This window comes from Chrysochloris asiatica, unplaced genomic scaffold (genome assembly GCF_000296735.1).
Source record: "Chrysochloris asiatica unplaced genomic scaffold, ChrAsi1.0 scaffold00289, whole genome shotgun sequence".
Lineage (NCBI taxonomy): Eukaryota > Metazoa > Chordata > Mammalia > Afrosoricida > Chrysochloridae > Chrysochloris > Chrysochloris asiatica.
Window position 1 is genome coordinate 752,827 of NW_006408807.1, and position 15,427 is coordinate 768,253.

Here is a 15,427-nt window from a genome sequence, read left to right on the forward strand (position 1 = left end):
TCTCTCACACTTCAGACATATTATGAGGGACCAATCACTGGAGAAGGATGTTTGGTATAGTGAAGGTTGAAGAAAAGAGGAAGACTCCCAACGAGATGGATTGGCACAGGCAGCAATGGATTGGTGTAACAACGATTTTGAGGTTGTCCCAGGACTGGGCAGTGTTTCGTTCTGTTGTGCAAAGGGTTGCTATGAGTCATTACCAACTCAATGGCACCATACAACACCACCACCACCACCCTTAATTTGATTTTTCCATTACGTTGGCAACGGGTTTTCCATTTTGTTATTGTTAGGTGCCGTCGAGTCTGCTCCGACTCATAGAAATCCTGTATAATGTTTCTGAGGTTGTATATCTTTACCGCCACAGAAAGCTGATCGTTCTCCCACGGAAAAGCTGGTGGGTTTGAACTGCCAGCCTTACGATCATTTTACATTTAAAGATGTTAAAATGGCAACTGTCTGTCCTAAATAAGAATAGCTGCATATTTTCTGAAGTTAATCCTGCGCTTTAGATGCTCAGCAGTGTGTCAAGCTCTCTGGGATCTTTCCTCTTCCACTTCTCTGGCCCCGGTGAGGTCCAAGTCGGGCCCTCAGCACCAAGGACAGTGCTGAGTGGAGGCGTGGATTGTGACGCCATGACGCGCGGGGACTCCAGGGAGCGCGCTTGCGGGCGACTGCGGAGGCGGCTGCGTCACATGATGCAGGTAAAGGTGACGGCGCGCTGCGTACTCCCTCTACGCAGCCACTTGCCCTGCTGCCTCCGGAACGCGCGACCGCGCCGATTCCCGCCCTGCCCGGTGAGCGCGGCGGCCCCTTCCCTCCGGGCCCCTGCGCTTCCCCTCTCCTCCTATGACCTAAGGGCTGGGCCCCTCGGCTCTTTTTTCTTCGATCTTGGGGCACTGTAGCCGCGGGGGAGGGGGAGGGAGCGTGACCTTGGCTCCGCCCTTGGCTCTCTGCGACCTCCTCTAGGACCCTGGCCTGGTCCAGAGCCTCTGAGCTGGGGAAACAGTGTTTTGCATGAAAGATTGATGAGCTAACATTGGGCTTTCAGGCTTCAGCGGGTTTTCCTCCAGCCCAGAGACTATCTATGATGCCCGGTGTGGCTTGGGACGCGTCTGCAGCTTCCCAATCTCACAGGGCCTGGGGCTGCGGGATTTGGGAGGGTCCAGCCACCGTGTGTGTTCCTGCGAGCTGGGACTTGAACGCATCTTTGATGAAGTCTAAGCACCTCGGAGTCCTGGTGTGGTGCTGTGGGCTGATGAGTCAGACTACAAAGTTGTTTGAACTGCAAGGTCGGTGGTTCAAGCTCACCAGCTGCTCCTTGGAAACCCTATACAGGGTCGCTAGGGGTCGGAATCGACTCGACTTAACCGCACTTAACAACAACAAGCACCTCGTGAAGACAGGCTTTTACCCGTGCTCTCTGCTCACAGTTGAGGAAACAGGCACGTAGAGGCAAGGACTGCCCCAAGGTCTCAGCCAGCATGGGAAGTTCTCTCCTACTCCTAGGAGGTGGGAAGGATGGGGAACCCCTATGTCCAACTGGCCACAGTGAGCATTAACCCGACCCCCAAGGCCGCCGCCCACCCTGATGCATCTGCAAAACAAGATCCCAGACTGTCCAGTGCAATTCCTCCCACCCATCCTGTGGCCCCTTGGAACAGACATAGTCCATCCTTGTCCTTTTCCATCCCTGTTGTTGGTCAAGGCCGACTAGTCTTTGTAGCTCATCTATAAGCACAAGTTCTCTCTGTCCTACTATTTCTTTGGTTTAGCAAACTAGGTTAGGGTATACTGCTAGATAGAATGTACCCATTTTTCAGAAGGTGAGGTCAGAGGAAACCCCCAGCAGGAACGCAGGCTCTGCTACTACCCAGCATCTGGGTCTTGATGAGGATCCTTGCTTTCTCCTCTGAAATGATATCACCAAGCACTGTTCACCAGGGCATCTCAGACCTGGGGTGGGGGGTGTGTATCTTAGTGGTTAGATACTTCCTGCAGCTGTGGTTTTGGAGACAGTGTACGGCTTTGTCCTTTAGAGAGGAGACGGTCTAGAGCAACTTTGTTTTCGTCTGCTGGGTACTGGGCTTGGGGTGGGGGCTCTTCCCTGCTGCTTTTGCCTGTGTGGCCACAACTGACTGTGCCTCAAGCTCAGAATACTGAGATCAGCTGTGTCCCCAGCTCTTCAGGGCATCTCGGTTCTCAGGTCTCTGCTAGGATGGGGCTAAGGTGATTTTCTGGCTGGTCTCCTGCTGGGTGAAGGCCACAGCTGTGTCCAGTGGTTGCTCCACACTGTTCAGTGTTTGTAAAACACAGTGTTCTTGTCCTAGGCCAGGCTGGACACAGTCCTTGCTGTGTCCTGAGCCGTCCATTCCCTGTGACTCTGGCTGCAGCTGTCAGCAAGTTCACTGCAGTGAGGAGAAGTCTGGCTTATGTCTGATCTTTGAAAGATGTCTGCTTATGTGCAGACGGACCTTGCAGCGATGGAATTCAATGTAGTTCCAGAGCCTATTCCTCACTACAAGATCCGTCTGAGTGCTATCCATCATGGAATAAGAAAAAGAGCAGTTATTCTGATCAGGAAACTGGAGCTTATCTTCTCTGTACCTCAGTTCCTAATCATAAAGTGGGGCTAATACAAGTGTCCACCTCAGGATTGTTGTGTGGATTAAATGAGCACAGTGTGGATCTCAGGATCAGTGCCTACTAACCACTCTTATTCTCATTCCCATGATGGGTAGCTCTCAGTATCCGTGCTGCAGGTGAACAAGGTTGTGTAGATTTTAATGCCCTACGCCAATAGTCCTGGGTGTGGTAATCAGAATTGGAACTGTGGTTGGAACCCGAGGAGTCTGATGCCAGTTCAAGCCCAAGTCCTGCTGTGGTTAGAAAGGTGCTGCCCTATGGAGAGTCAACCCCTAGCCTGGCATCTCTGGCTGGTAGGGCTGGGCAGGCAGGCAGTCATTCTCAGAGGCCAGGCACATGGAAGGGAAGCTTAAAGTGTGCTTGGGGCTCAGACTGTAGCTAAACCCAACACTTTCCTCCAGTGTTGTTGTTGTTAAGTACCATTGAGTCAGTTCCGACCCTTTATAGGGTTTCTGAGGAGTGACTGGTGAGCTTGAACCATTGACTTTGCAGTTCAAACAGACTTTGTAGTCCAATGCATTAACCCACAGCACCACATCAGGACTCCATTGTGTTGGCCATACATTACTGTCTTTTCATATCTTCTCTCTTCAGTTTTGCTGCTGAACAGTAGCCCACCTTCCCTTGATTGATGAGACCACCCCTCTTTCTTGTGCTTCAAGTGAGTTCTGAGCGAGAAGGAGAGGGAGGGAGGGAGGCTGAGGGAAGGAGAGGTGGGCTGAGAGGATCCTGCCCTTCCTATCAAAGGGCCAAGCAGCCAGGTTCTTATTGACAGGTGAACTTGGACCTGTGTGTCAGCTCTGAGTGGGATGAAGCCTGAGGTTGCCCTGGTCTTTAGTTCCCTAGCCCCCACCAGAAGCCCTTCATGTCTCAGCTGCGATCCTGCCTCTGTGGAGTGAGACCATTGAGAGCTGTGTTTCAGCCTCCTGGGAGGTCAGGAGCTCTGGGCCGGGGCTTGGTTGAGAGGGAACCACGGTCACTTCCAGTCACAGTGACTCTGGGGACCTAGTAATGACATGTACACATCGCTGCAGGGACCCAGAGCTGGGGCAACACGCATGTACTGCTGCTCCCACAAGCCTTTGTCCTACATTGGACTGTTTCAGGCAGATGTGGCGCTGGGATTAGTTATCACTTAATTGAATCGATAACTCCCACTAGCCAGAACTTTAGGGGTTGGGACTGAGGGATGTCAGCTGTGGGCTCTGCATTACTAATTCCTGTGCTGTGTGCTTCTCCCTTGTTGTGTGTCCAGAATGAGTCCACTGCGGCTGCTGGTGTTCCGGCTTGGTGCACAGGCCACAAGGCTCCTGGCCTCACATAATGTCCAGGTGGTCAGCTGGCAGCATAGATCCTCTGGGCCCCCGGCCACTTTCCACAACAGCAGAAGTGGAGGTGGCTCCAGTTACATGGAGGAGATGTACTTGGCCTGGCTGGAAAACCCCCAGAGTGTCCACAAGGTGGGCCTATTACCTTTGCTGTCCACTACCTGGGAGGGAAACCCTTGGGTCTGACTGTGGGTGGAGGAGTGCAGGAAAAGCAGTTTGTCTGCTTGGGATGTGGGGGAGTTCGCTGCCTCCCAGGTCTTTAGTCACCCCTGTTTGAAAAGAACCTGTCCTTGCCTTGAGTGAGACGAGCCTGTTGCTGTCCTGTTGTACCAGCCAGCAGAAACCTGGTTAGGCCCTGGCCTGAGCCTAAGTGCATTTTCTCCCTGGGCTGTTAGCTGTCCTGAGTGACCTCGGAGCTGCAAGTCAGCTCTGAGTGGAATAAAGGAGTCCAAGGGACATTATGGCCCCTTGCAAGTGTGTAGTGCTGCAAGGATTTAGGCATATATTGATCTGAGGAGACAAATACCTGCTGATGGTTTTCTAAAAAAGGTCAGGTAGCAGGCAAAGTGAAGTTTGTCTCCGTCTGTTTCACTCCCACATCCCCGTCTCCCATCCATGAAAGTAACACAGCCTATGAGCCAACACCAGAGAGCACGAAAAGTTATACAGCATCTCCAAGTCCATCGTCTTCTATCTGCTCAGTTCTCCCCTCACAAGTTATCCTTAGTTTCTCCTTTGCCCTTTCAGAGAGCTCCTTTATGCAAGCTTCATACAGACATAACTCTGGGCTCTTCCCACCTTTACACAAAAGAAACATGTCGTGTACAGTTTGCACCTTGCTTTTATCCCTTGGCAGTCTATCTCTAAGATCTCTCCCCACACCAACACAGAAAGAGCTTCATTGTTTCTCTCCCCACCTGCCTTGTGTGGTAATTCATTTCACTAATCCCCATTGATGGATGTTTCATTTGTTTCCAGTCCTGGAGATTCTGAACAGTGCTGCTGCCTGTAGTATAAATTCCCCAACTGTCATTTTTAAGTCACAGATCTTCTGTGTCTTTAACTTTGCTGGGTATTCTATATTGCTCTCACCTGAGATGGGGGCAGTTTATTGTCCCACCAGTATTGTGTGAGAATGCATGTATGTGGGGGTCCCTTCATACGTGTTCTGCTTATGAATGTGTCTGTTTTTTGTTTCTGCACACATAGTAGGAAAGCATGTGTTCTCTTCTGCTTAGTTCACTTTATAATATTTTCTGGTGCTCTTCCATATCAACAATAATGAATGCACCTTATTTCTTTAAAGGCTGCATAGTATTTCAGATTCAAAATGTGCTATCATTTATTTAACCAGTTTCCTGTTGATTGCCATCGTTTAAATGTTTTATCATTTTTATGTATATCAGCTGACCTGGAGGGAACATTCTTATACCTTTATCTAGGCATACATATAAAAGCACATCTGTGGGGTGAATGTCTGTCTAGCAGTGGAATTGTTGGTTCAAAAGATACATGCATTTTATTTATTTATTTATTTTAAACTTTTTATTGTGAATTGAGTGAAAGTTTATAGAGCAGATTATCAGTTTTACGTTCAACAATTCATATACTTTGCTGATTGCAATCCCCTCCACGTACCATCAGTCAACAATATTTACCTCCATTCACTTCAACTCTTGCATTCCTCCCTGTATTTCCTGCTACCCCCATCTTTCCTCCTCCAGCCTCTGTCTTCTTGTACATTGCCTTCCCTCATCACCCACGTTAACAAGACACATGCATTTTAAATATGGATGACCTGCCTGCTAAATTGCCCTCTGCAAAACCCATGGTACATGAGGGCCTGTTTCTCCCAGAACTAAAAGTTCCTTCTGCATGAAAACCTTGGATCATAACTGCATCTCCCTCCTCCCAAGCTGGGTCTTGGGAGATCTAGATTATGAAAAGGGGGTCTGACTGGTTGTTGAGGGGGTCAGAAAGGTCCTGAGAGCTATGGAGCTCAAGGAATACCCAATATCTCTCCTGAGCCATGGCAACTTCACCCACTCTAAACTGGCTGTGTTCTTGCTTCTGCTCATACCCAGTCCTGGGACTACTACTTCCGGAAAGCCAGTGAGGAGGCCTCTTCTGGCCTGGTGCAGCCCCAGCCCCCTTCTGTTGTCAGTGAGAGCAGGCCGGCACTCTCAACACAGACTAAGACGAGCAAGCTGGTGGAGGATCACCTGGCAGTGCAGTCCCTGATCCGGGCCTACCAGGTAGGAGCAGTGAGGGCACAGGGCTGGGAGGCAGGGCTGGGTCCTGGGACATGGCTTGGTACTGATGGGGAGGGCTCTCACTCAACTCTGATGTCATCTGCTGAGCGCTCTGAGCTCTATCAAGTGGTACCTGTTCCCCTGGTTTAACCCATTCATAGCACTCACTGTTCCCTGATAGTTTCGTGTGTGCTGATTTGTTGTTTGTGATCCATCTCTTGGAAAGTTTGATCCATACGGGTAGAGACTAGGTCCAAATGCCTAAAGACTTCTTAATATGGATTTCCATAAATGTGTGTTGAATGAAAGCGGAATAGAGTGACCCTGGCTAATGTCTGTTGTGGCCTCTGGGTTGTATATTCCAAGAGGGCAGGGACTGATGTACTGTGTTGTTGTTAGGTGCCCTCAAGTCATTTCCAACCATGATGACCCTGTGGACTACACAATGGAACACTGCTCTGTCCTGGGCCTGCCTCGTTACTGCTCCTGTGTTTGAGCTCATTGTTGCACCTCCTGTGTCAATCATCTCCTGGACTGGCCTCTTTTTCGCCGGCCATTGACTTTACCAAACCTGATGTCCTTCTTTAGGGACGGGTTCCTCCCGATGACAGCTCCAAAGTATACCAGATGAAGTCTCACTCTCTCCCCTTCCAAGGAGCAGGACTTCTTTGAAAATTTCTTTTTCTGATAGTTCATACTCTATTTACTATTCTTCATCATCATTCAAAGGCATCAATTCTTCTCCAGTTTTTCCTTACATTGTCTAGGTTCACAAACATCTGAGGTGATTCAAAATGCCATGGCATGGGGTCAGGTGCAACCTCGTCCTCAAAGTGACATCTTTACTTGTTAGTACTTTGAAGAGGTCTTTTGCAGCAGATGCCCACTGCAATGTGTTGTTTGATTTCCTGACTGTTGCTTCCATGGGCATTGATTGTATGTAGATCCAAGTAAAGTGAAATTCTGTACAACTTCAATCTTTCCCCCATTTCTCATGATGTTGTCTGTTGGTCCAGTTGTGAGGATTGTTATTTTCTTTACACTGAGATGTGATCCATACTGAAGGCTGTAGTCTTTGATCTTCATCAATAAGTACTTCAAGTCCTCTTTTCTTTCAGCAAGTAAGGTTGTGTCATCTACGTATTGCTGCAGATTGTTAAGGAGTCTTCCTCCAATTCTTTTTCTCCCCCTTTTGAGCTTACTTTAATTTGTTTTGTAAACTTTTTATTATCAACTGAATGAAGGTTTACAGAGCAGATCATCAGTTTTATTTATATCTAACAAATCACACACTTTGTTTCATCTCAATGATTGCAATCCCCTCCATGTAACAACAATGATTCCACTTTCTCCCTGTGGTTCCTATTTCCAGGATAACACACTGGACCACAAGTTCAGTTTGAACTGCAAAGTTGGTGGTTCAACCCACCAGCCTCTTCTTGTAAACCCTATACAGGGTTGCCATGGGTCGGAACTGACTTGAAGGCACTTAACAACAACAACCTCCTTCCCAACTCCTCTGAACCTTGTCCCCAGATAAAGGTTGCCCTTTTGATCTTGAATGGTTGACCATTCCAGGTGAGCATTTCTCACTACTGTAGTTGTTCCCCCTATGTCTCTATCCTCCCTCAACTTGGCTGAAAGTTGTGCCACGAGGGGGAGTTCTCTTGTAGACCTGAAGAGTGTCCGAGGGCCATAGTCTTGGTCCCTCCAGTTTCTTTCTGACCAGTAAGCATGATCTTTTAAAATAATTTTGAGTTTTGTTTCATATTTCCTCCCATTCTATCTGGAACATTCTAAAGTAATCTTTCTCAGAGTAATTGGTAGTGGTAACTGGGCACCATCTGATTCTTCTGGTCTCAGAGTTGTGGGGATGTATGTTTACATGTTCTGTTAGTCCATTGGTCTAATTGATTCCAAGCATCTTCAATTTTCATCACTCTTCTTTCTTCCACACATAGAAAGACCCAATAGTTGAGCCTTAGATGGCTGCTCATGAACTTTTAAGATCCCAGTGTCTGCTCACCAAAGTAGGATTTAGAACATTGTCTTTGTCAATGTTGGTGTCCCTGAGACTATAGTTTTGAGACCCCAGGCCTAGCAACCTGTTGTCTCAAGGTGTTTGGTACTGTCTAAGAAGCTTTCATCGTTTTGTCCCCTGTGTGCTCCTCCATATTCATATGCATGTTTGTAGCAAAGGTATATATATATATATATATATATATATACCCATGTACAAACATCCTCTGTCAAACCCTTATATATTTGTGGGCATACACAGTGGTTATACCATTTAACAGTCCCACCAGCAATGTAGGAAGGTCCCAGTCTCTCTATACCCTGTGTTTGGAACTTTTCTATTAATACTCGGGGGAGATAATATCTCATTTTTCTAAATGAGGTCTTGGTGTGGCACTGTAGGATAAACACTGAGCTGCTTACCACAAGGTCAGCAGTTCAAACCCACTAGCTGCTCCTCAGAAATCTTGTGCAGGGTCACTGTGAGTTGGAACCAACTCGATGGCACTTAACAACAATAGCAACAATGGCTAATGATTGCAAACATTTCTTCATATGTTTGTTGGCTGCCTGAACATTTTCTTTTTTCTTTCTAAACTTTTTGTTGTGAAGGTTTACAGAGTAGATTATCTGTTTTCCATTCAATAAATCATATACTTTGCATCATTTCAATGATTGCAATCCTCTCCATGTACCATGTAAACACTGTTTACCTCTATTCACTTTAACTCTTGCATTCCTCCCTGTGTCTCTGGCTACCTTCATCTTTCCTCTGCCAACCTCCCTCTTGTATTTTGCCTGCCCTGTCACCATGTTAACATGTGTCTACCCTTTAGCCCATGAATAATATTTCTTCCATCCTCCCTCCCTCGTCAGTGACCATCACAGAATGTTTCTTTTATCAGGAAACCTTTTCTTAACTTTTTATAACGTTGTTGTTGTTTTTGTTAGTTGCCATTGAGTAAGTACTAACTCATAGTGACCCATGCACAACAGAATGAAACGCTGCCTGATCCTGGACCAACCTCACTATTGTTGCCACTTCTACCTTTACAGTCACAACTTACTTTTTTAATGTTTTATTGTGAATTATGTGATAGTTTACATGGGAGAACATTAGTTTTACATTCATCCTATCGTATATAGTTTCATTGCTATGGTTACAATCCCTCCATGCATCATCAACCAACCAAAGGGTATATACTATAAGCCTGCCCCCCGGTCATCTGCACACAGCCCCTCTCCTTCTCAGTGTTTAAAGTCCTCAGCTGCTCCATCTCTCCACGTCATTGTCTCTGCCTCCATTTCAGGCATCACTGCTTCTCTGGGTAGGGTCCCGCTCTCCGCTCTATTCCCTTGATGGTCCCAGGGACCTCCGCTCCTAGACTGAAAAGGCAATCATTCCCCTCCTTGCTACCAAACATTTACCTTTACATTTCCAACCTTTATAATCAGTCCTGATAACAATTATTCACTATTGTATCACAAGAGACTCATCCACATTTCATTTCATCAGCCCCTCCCTAGACAGATTGTATACTACTCAGTGGAGATTCTACCTTCCTTCATGCCCTCTGAATCTAGGTTCTCTCTTGAAAGCTCGTAAGCCAGTCACTTCTTGCCTTTGTAGCCCCCGCATTTTAGGTAGCCTCTTTCCTGTATTTTTAATGATTTTTTGCCTTTTTACTGTATGGCATCATTGATATCAGCCTGCAACTCATCTGGTCTACAGTCATTAGTATGTCAAATCTGCTCTTGAGATAGTCCCTAAATTCAGGTGGGATATACTTACAGTCTTATTTTGTCTCTCAGAGAATTGTTTTAATTTTTTGCAGCTTCAATTTGAATTGCATATGAGCAATTGATGGTCTGTTCTGCAGTCAGATCCTGACCTTGTTCTGATTCATGGTAATGAGCTTCTCCATGGTCTTTCCACAGATGTAGTGGATTTAATTAGTGAAGTCCATGTGTATAGTCACTGTTCATGTTGTTGAGAAACGGTAATTCCAATGAATAAGTCATGCAAAATTCTATCACAAAGACCATATTTTTCAACTGCTGATTCTTCTGTATTTCCAACTTCCACATCTCAATCACCAGCAATTTCCCATTCCTTTTTTTTTTTTTTTTTAGGTTTTTATTGTGGAGTGAGTGAAAGTATACAGGGCAGATCATCAGTATTATATTCAACAAATCATACACCTTGTTTTATTACAATGATTATAATCTCCATTTGCTATCAGATAACAGTATTTCTCTGTATTCACTTCAGCTTTTTTTTTTTTTTAAAACAAACAAAAACCACTCAGGTATATATAATAATTTACACCTCCAAAGGGCACATTCTGCAAGTCTGCCTCCTGGCCACCAGCTCTTAGTCCCTCTCTTCCCATGAATCTAGAGTCCTCAGCCGCTCCCCTCTCCATGACCCTATCTCTGCCTCCATCTCTGGTGTCGCTGCTTCTCTGGATAAGGTCCTGCATTCTGTTTGTGCTCTTCTCCCTTGATGGTACTAGGGTCTTCTGTTTCTGGACTTTACGATTAACTACTCCCCTGGTTTTGTTACAAAACTTCTACCTTTACAATTGTGACAGTCGCAGTTAGACATGATAACAGTTATTCACTTATAAATCATCTTATTCCCATCAAGACAAGATGAAAACTATTCAGTGCGGACTCTTTCTGCCCCCCTCCCCACTCTTAAACTAAACTCCCTCTTGAAACCTTGTAAGCCAGTCACTTTGTGCCTTTATCGCCCCCTCATTTTAGGGGCCAATGTCTAAGCTGCCCATCCCTATCTACCCTGTGTACAGAGGGAATAGCATTGATACTTGATGTGAAGACTCCTTGCCTCTCCATTTGTATTTAAAGTTACTACCTCCATAGTATAGGTCAGGTTCTTCAAATTGTAGCAATTTACCCTTATTTCCTTTATCAAAAAAATTTTTTTTTTGGTAATCTTTCTCTAGTCAAGTTCTGATCATCAAGCCATCGAGGCTACGTCAAATGGGTATTGTCTGCAAGTTTGGGTGTTCTTGTGCATCTTCCCTCACTTCATATCAGCTGGATGCTTACCTGTCAGCTCTAGCCCTCTGTGGTTTTGTCCTTGTCAGTGGTCTCAAGTGTTCCCAGGTCTCACCACACTTTGGACCAACCAGCCCTTCTTCTTCTCTTTCTCATCTCCAGGTCAACAGGTGTCAATGGACTGTGTTTGAACTCAGCCCATTTCTTCATTGCTGCATTTCCCTCCTCTTCCACTCACCAGTAGACCAGTGTGGTCACCAGCAAGCTTACATGCCTCATAGTGAGTTCCCTTTGAGTTTCAGTCTTAGAGGGGAGTTTGTTTTGAAGGAACGTGATTGCTTGCCTTGATGGCTTCCTGGTGAACACCTTGCTTATTCTTGTAGTAGCCAGTCATGCTGACATTTTTGGTTTGGGTTTTTCCTGATGATCTTTCTTTGAAGATGTATCTTCTGTTGCTCTAGCTGTTCCAGGATGGTCTGTTTGTCCTTGCTAGTGGGAATGTCCTACCTCATAAAGTTCGGATGGGACTCAGGATTCCACCTACTGTCCTATACTCTGCAAAGGCTCCGCAAGAGGCCTATTTCACTGGGCAAGAACCCCTTTTAAGTTTTCCAATCCGTTATAGGCTGAAGGTGGGCTTACAAGTTTTCTGTAATCATGTTTTCCAACATTCCTTTCTATCCCACTCAAGTGTCTATTTTACAATAGTAAGCAAGGAAACCAATATTCATAAGGCAGTCAAGCATTTTAATATTATTTCCCCTCTTCAAATTATGCCTAGATCCCTGTATCACAGAGTCCTGTTGTTCCAAGGTTGAGCATGCATCGCTATTTACCTCAGTCCCACTTAGCCCATGCAAACCTCTCAGTGTTCCCCTATGTATCTTGTTCTTTCACCTCCTCCCACTTCTTGTATTGCCCTCCTCAACACCTGAACTAAACCCCCCACCCAACCCCACTGTTGTGGTTACCTTATATTCCATTAACTCTTCCTTCCACTTAAGACAATCTATTCTATCCTGTAATTTACTGACCTTCTCACCATCTAGATCTCTGTTCCTCTGGGTTTACCTTCTTTCACATTGTAATTGTTTTGATCATAGACTGACCTCCCAGAGCCTCTGTTCTTATAATTTTATTCTGTTCTTGACTCTTCCATTTGTCGACTGAGTTCAGGGTGATGCTGCCACGTACGTCATTCTCTGGTTATTGTCTGTTCTTGTTGGTTCTCAGTCCACTAGTGTGTTTTTCATAGCAGGGTTGACTCTGGCAAAATCCTTTAGCTTCTGTTTATCCTGGAATGTTTTGATTACACCTTAATATTTGATTGACAGCTTTGCTGGGTAGAGGATTCTTGCTTGGATGGCAGTTTTTTTTTCTTTTAGGGTTTTATATATGTCTCTCCATTGCCTTCTTGCCTGCATGGTTTCTGTTGAGAGATCTGAGCTTAATCTGACTTGCTTGCCTTTGTATGTTACACTTCTTTTTTCCCTAGCTGCTTTCAGGATTCTGTCCTTATCTTTGATTTTGGAGAGCTTGATTATTGATTAGTATATGTCTTTGTGATTGTCTTTTAGGGTCTATCCTTCCTGGAGTTTGTTGAGCTTCTTGAATGCCTATCTTTTTGCTTTTTAGGATTTTTGGAAAATTGTCTTTCAGAAGCTCTTCAGCTATCTCCTTTGTGGACGTATGTGAATCTTCCTGTTTCAGAACACCAATATTCTTCAGTTATTCCTCTTCATGTTGTCCAACATGAATATTAGGCCTTCTTCAGATTTTTTAAATCCTTTTTTGTGCTTGTTCTTCTATCTTAGTACTGGTGAGAGATTTATCTTGTAGCTCACTAGTTCTGGCTTCTATCTATCTCTTCAGTTCTACTCCCTTGCTCTTTTCCTATTCCTTTTTGACAACTTCCAGTTTTGCACATTCCACATTTTGATTATTAATGATTGTTTGCAGCTATTTCTTCTCATTTTGAGTCATGCCTTATCAGCAAATGAAGGCTCTGGAAGCTTTGCTCCATCTACATCATTAAGGTTCTGCCCCACTTTTACTCAGTTGTATTTTGGATGTTTGCCAACCCAAGGGACTCACCTTCTGGCACTATTACCACGCAGTGTTTCACTGGTATTTGTAAGGCTTTCAGAGGCTAAGCTTTCAGAAGTGCACTGCCTCTTTCTTCTTTCTAGTCTGTCTTAGTCTGGAAGCTGTGAGGTCATGGGTGACCCTGGTGGTATTTTAAATATTGGTGGCATAGCTCAGCATCATAGCAACATGCAGGCTACTGCAATACAACCAAATGACAGATGAGTGGTGGGATGTATGGATGTTGTTGCTGTGAAGTGCCATCCTGTCAGTTCTGACCCTTAGTGACCTTGTATAGATAGGGCTTCTGAGATGTAGCTGGTGAGCTTGAACCACCAAACTTGCAATTCAAAAGGCTTTGCACTCTGGCACATTAACACCCAGCACCACACCAGGAGTCTGGGATATATGGATGTTGTTGTTGTTGTTGTTAAGTGCCTTAGAGTCATTTCTGACCCATAGCGATCCTGGACAGGGTTTCCGAGGCTGTAAATCTTTACGGGAACAGAAAGTCTCATCTTTCTCCCGCGAAACAACTGGTAGTTTCGAACTGCTGACCTTGCAGTTTGCAGTTCAATTCGTAACTACTACGTTACCAGAGCTCCTTGTTGTTGTTGTTGTTAAGTGCCGTCGAGTCGGTTCCGACCCATAGCGACCCTGTACAGGGTTTCCGAGGGTGTAAATCTTTACGGGAATAGAAAGCCTCATCTTTCTCCCGCGGAGCGGCTGGTAGTTTCGAACCGCTGACCTTAAGGTTCGCAGCCCGATTCGTAACCACTACGCTACCAGAGCTCCTTAGCAGGGCTTAATTAGTGCTTATGAGATGCACACATAGGCTAGTAAACAGCTGGCCCACCACCTACTGCTCTCATCTAGAGAATTGTGCTCATCCCTGGTGGTCCCCAGCTGGGCCCTCCTCAGGGTCTGGAAGATTCCTGATGATGTCTGTATTCTTGGTCTTGATCAAACAGGACTAATTGGAGAGCTGGTGTGGGTGTTCATACCATAATAAGCATAATCATTTGGGATCTCTCTGGGAATCAGTGGCAGGAGGTGTTTCATCTGGAACATTTGTCATGCAGAGGGGAGGGCAATGTAGACTTCCTGGGCCCCTGGCAGACTTTGTGGGAGGCCATGACAAGCCACTGCAGGCTGGGTTGGGCTGGGCTGGGGAGGGGACAGCATTAACAAATGGAATGGTCAGGATGCCTTGCTGGGTGAGGCAGGCTTTGTGTGGGGGAGGGCAATGGGTGTCCTAGGCAAGGCCCCACAGGCATTAAAGGTGTCTGTACTGAATGGAGAAGACAAAAGAACAAGGCTTGAGCCTCACTGCCTAAGTACTTAATGCATTGGGGGCATTAATCCACAGATTTGTCTTTGTGCTTTTCCTTTATTGGGGTTTATAGGGAAATAAATGTGCTGTCTCACAGTTCTGGAGGCTAGTAGTCTGAATTCAGGGTGTCATTAGGACCATGTGCTCTCTCTAGAGGCTTTAGGGAAGAATCTCTTCTTGTCTGTCTGCCCCAGATTCAGGTACCCCCAATTTTTCCTTACTTGTAGCTACAGCTAATTCCTTGGTCAGGTGACTGTTTTCCTCTATCTGTCTCTGTGTTGTGTTTTCTCCTTTATAAGGACACCACCCAGCTTGCTTTAGGATTTACTCTCCTGTGGTATGACCTCAATTAAGTTAGCTGATATCATTGTCAAAGATTCTGCTTTTCATCAAGGTCACATTCACAGGTACCAGGGATTAGGAATTCAGCATGGAGTTTTTGTGGACATAGTTCAATCCCTAATGGGTAGTAAATGCCAAAGGTTCTGATTCATGGTGGGGGGAGGGGTCAAGGGATAATTGGAACTAAGGGGAAAGGACAAACCATTGGTTAATCTTTCAAAAACTTTTCTTCCTACAGTAATAAAATAGAACTGTTTCTAGCACCTTTTTTTTTTTTTAATTTAAGGTTTTTATTGTGGATTGACTGAAAGTTTACAGGGCACATCATCAGTTTCACATTCAACAATTCATATAACTTGTTTCATTACATTGATTATAATCCCCTCCATATACCA

General features: G+C 45.5%; 1 protein-coding gene across 2 annotated transcripts in view; it reads left to right on the forward strand.

Moving 5' to 3' along the window:
• Positions 1-3,873: 3,873 nt before the first annotated feature.
• Positions 3,874-15,427, forward strand: part of OGDHL (oxoglutarate dehydrogenase-like) — a 37,107-nt gene continuing 25,553 nt past the window's right edge. The window contains exons 1-2 of one of the 2 annotated variants that reach the window (XM_006874601.1): positions 3,874-4,109; positions 6,062-6,232. In XM_006874601.1, the coding sequence (XP_006874663.1) occupies positions 3,906-4,109; positions 6,062-6,232 (375 nt within the window). In that variant the 5' untranslated portion in view covers positions 3,874-3,905. The remainder of the gene's footprint in view (positions 4,110-6,061; positions 6,233-15,427) is intronic. The other variant, XM_006874602.1, reaches the window with a different exon arrangement.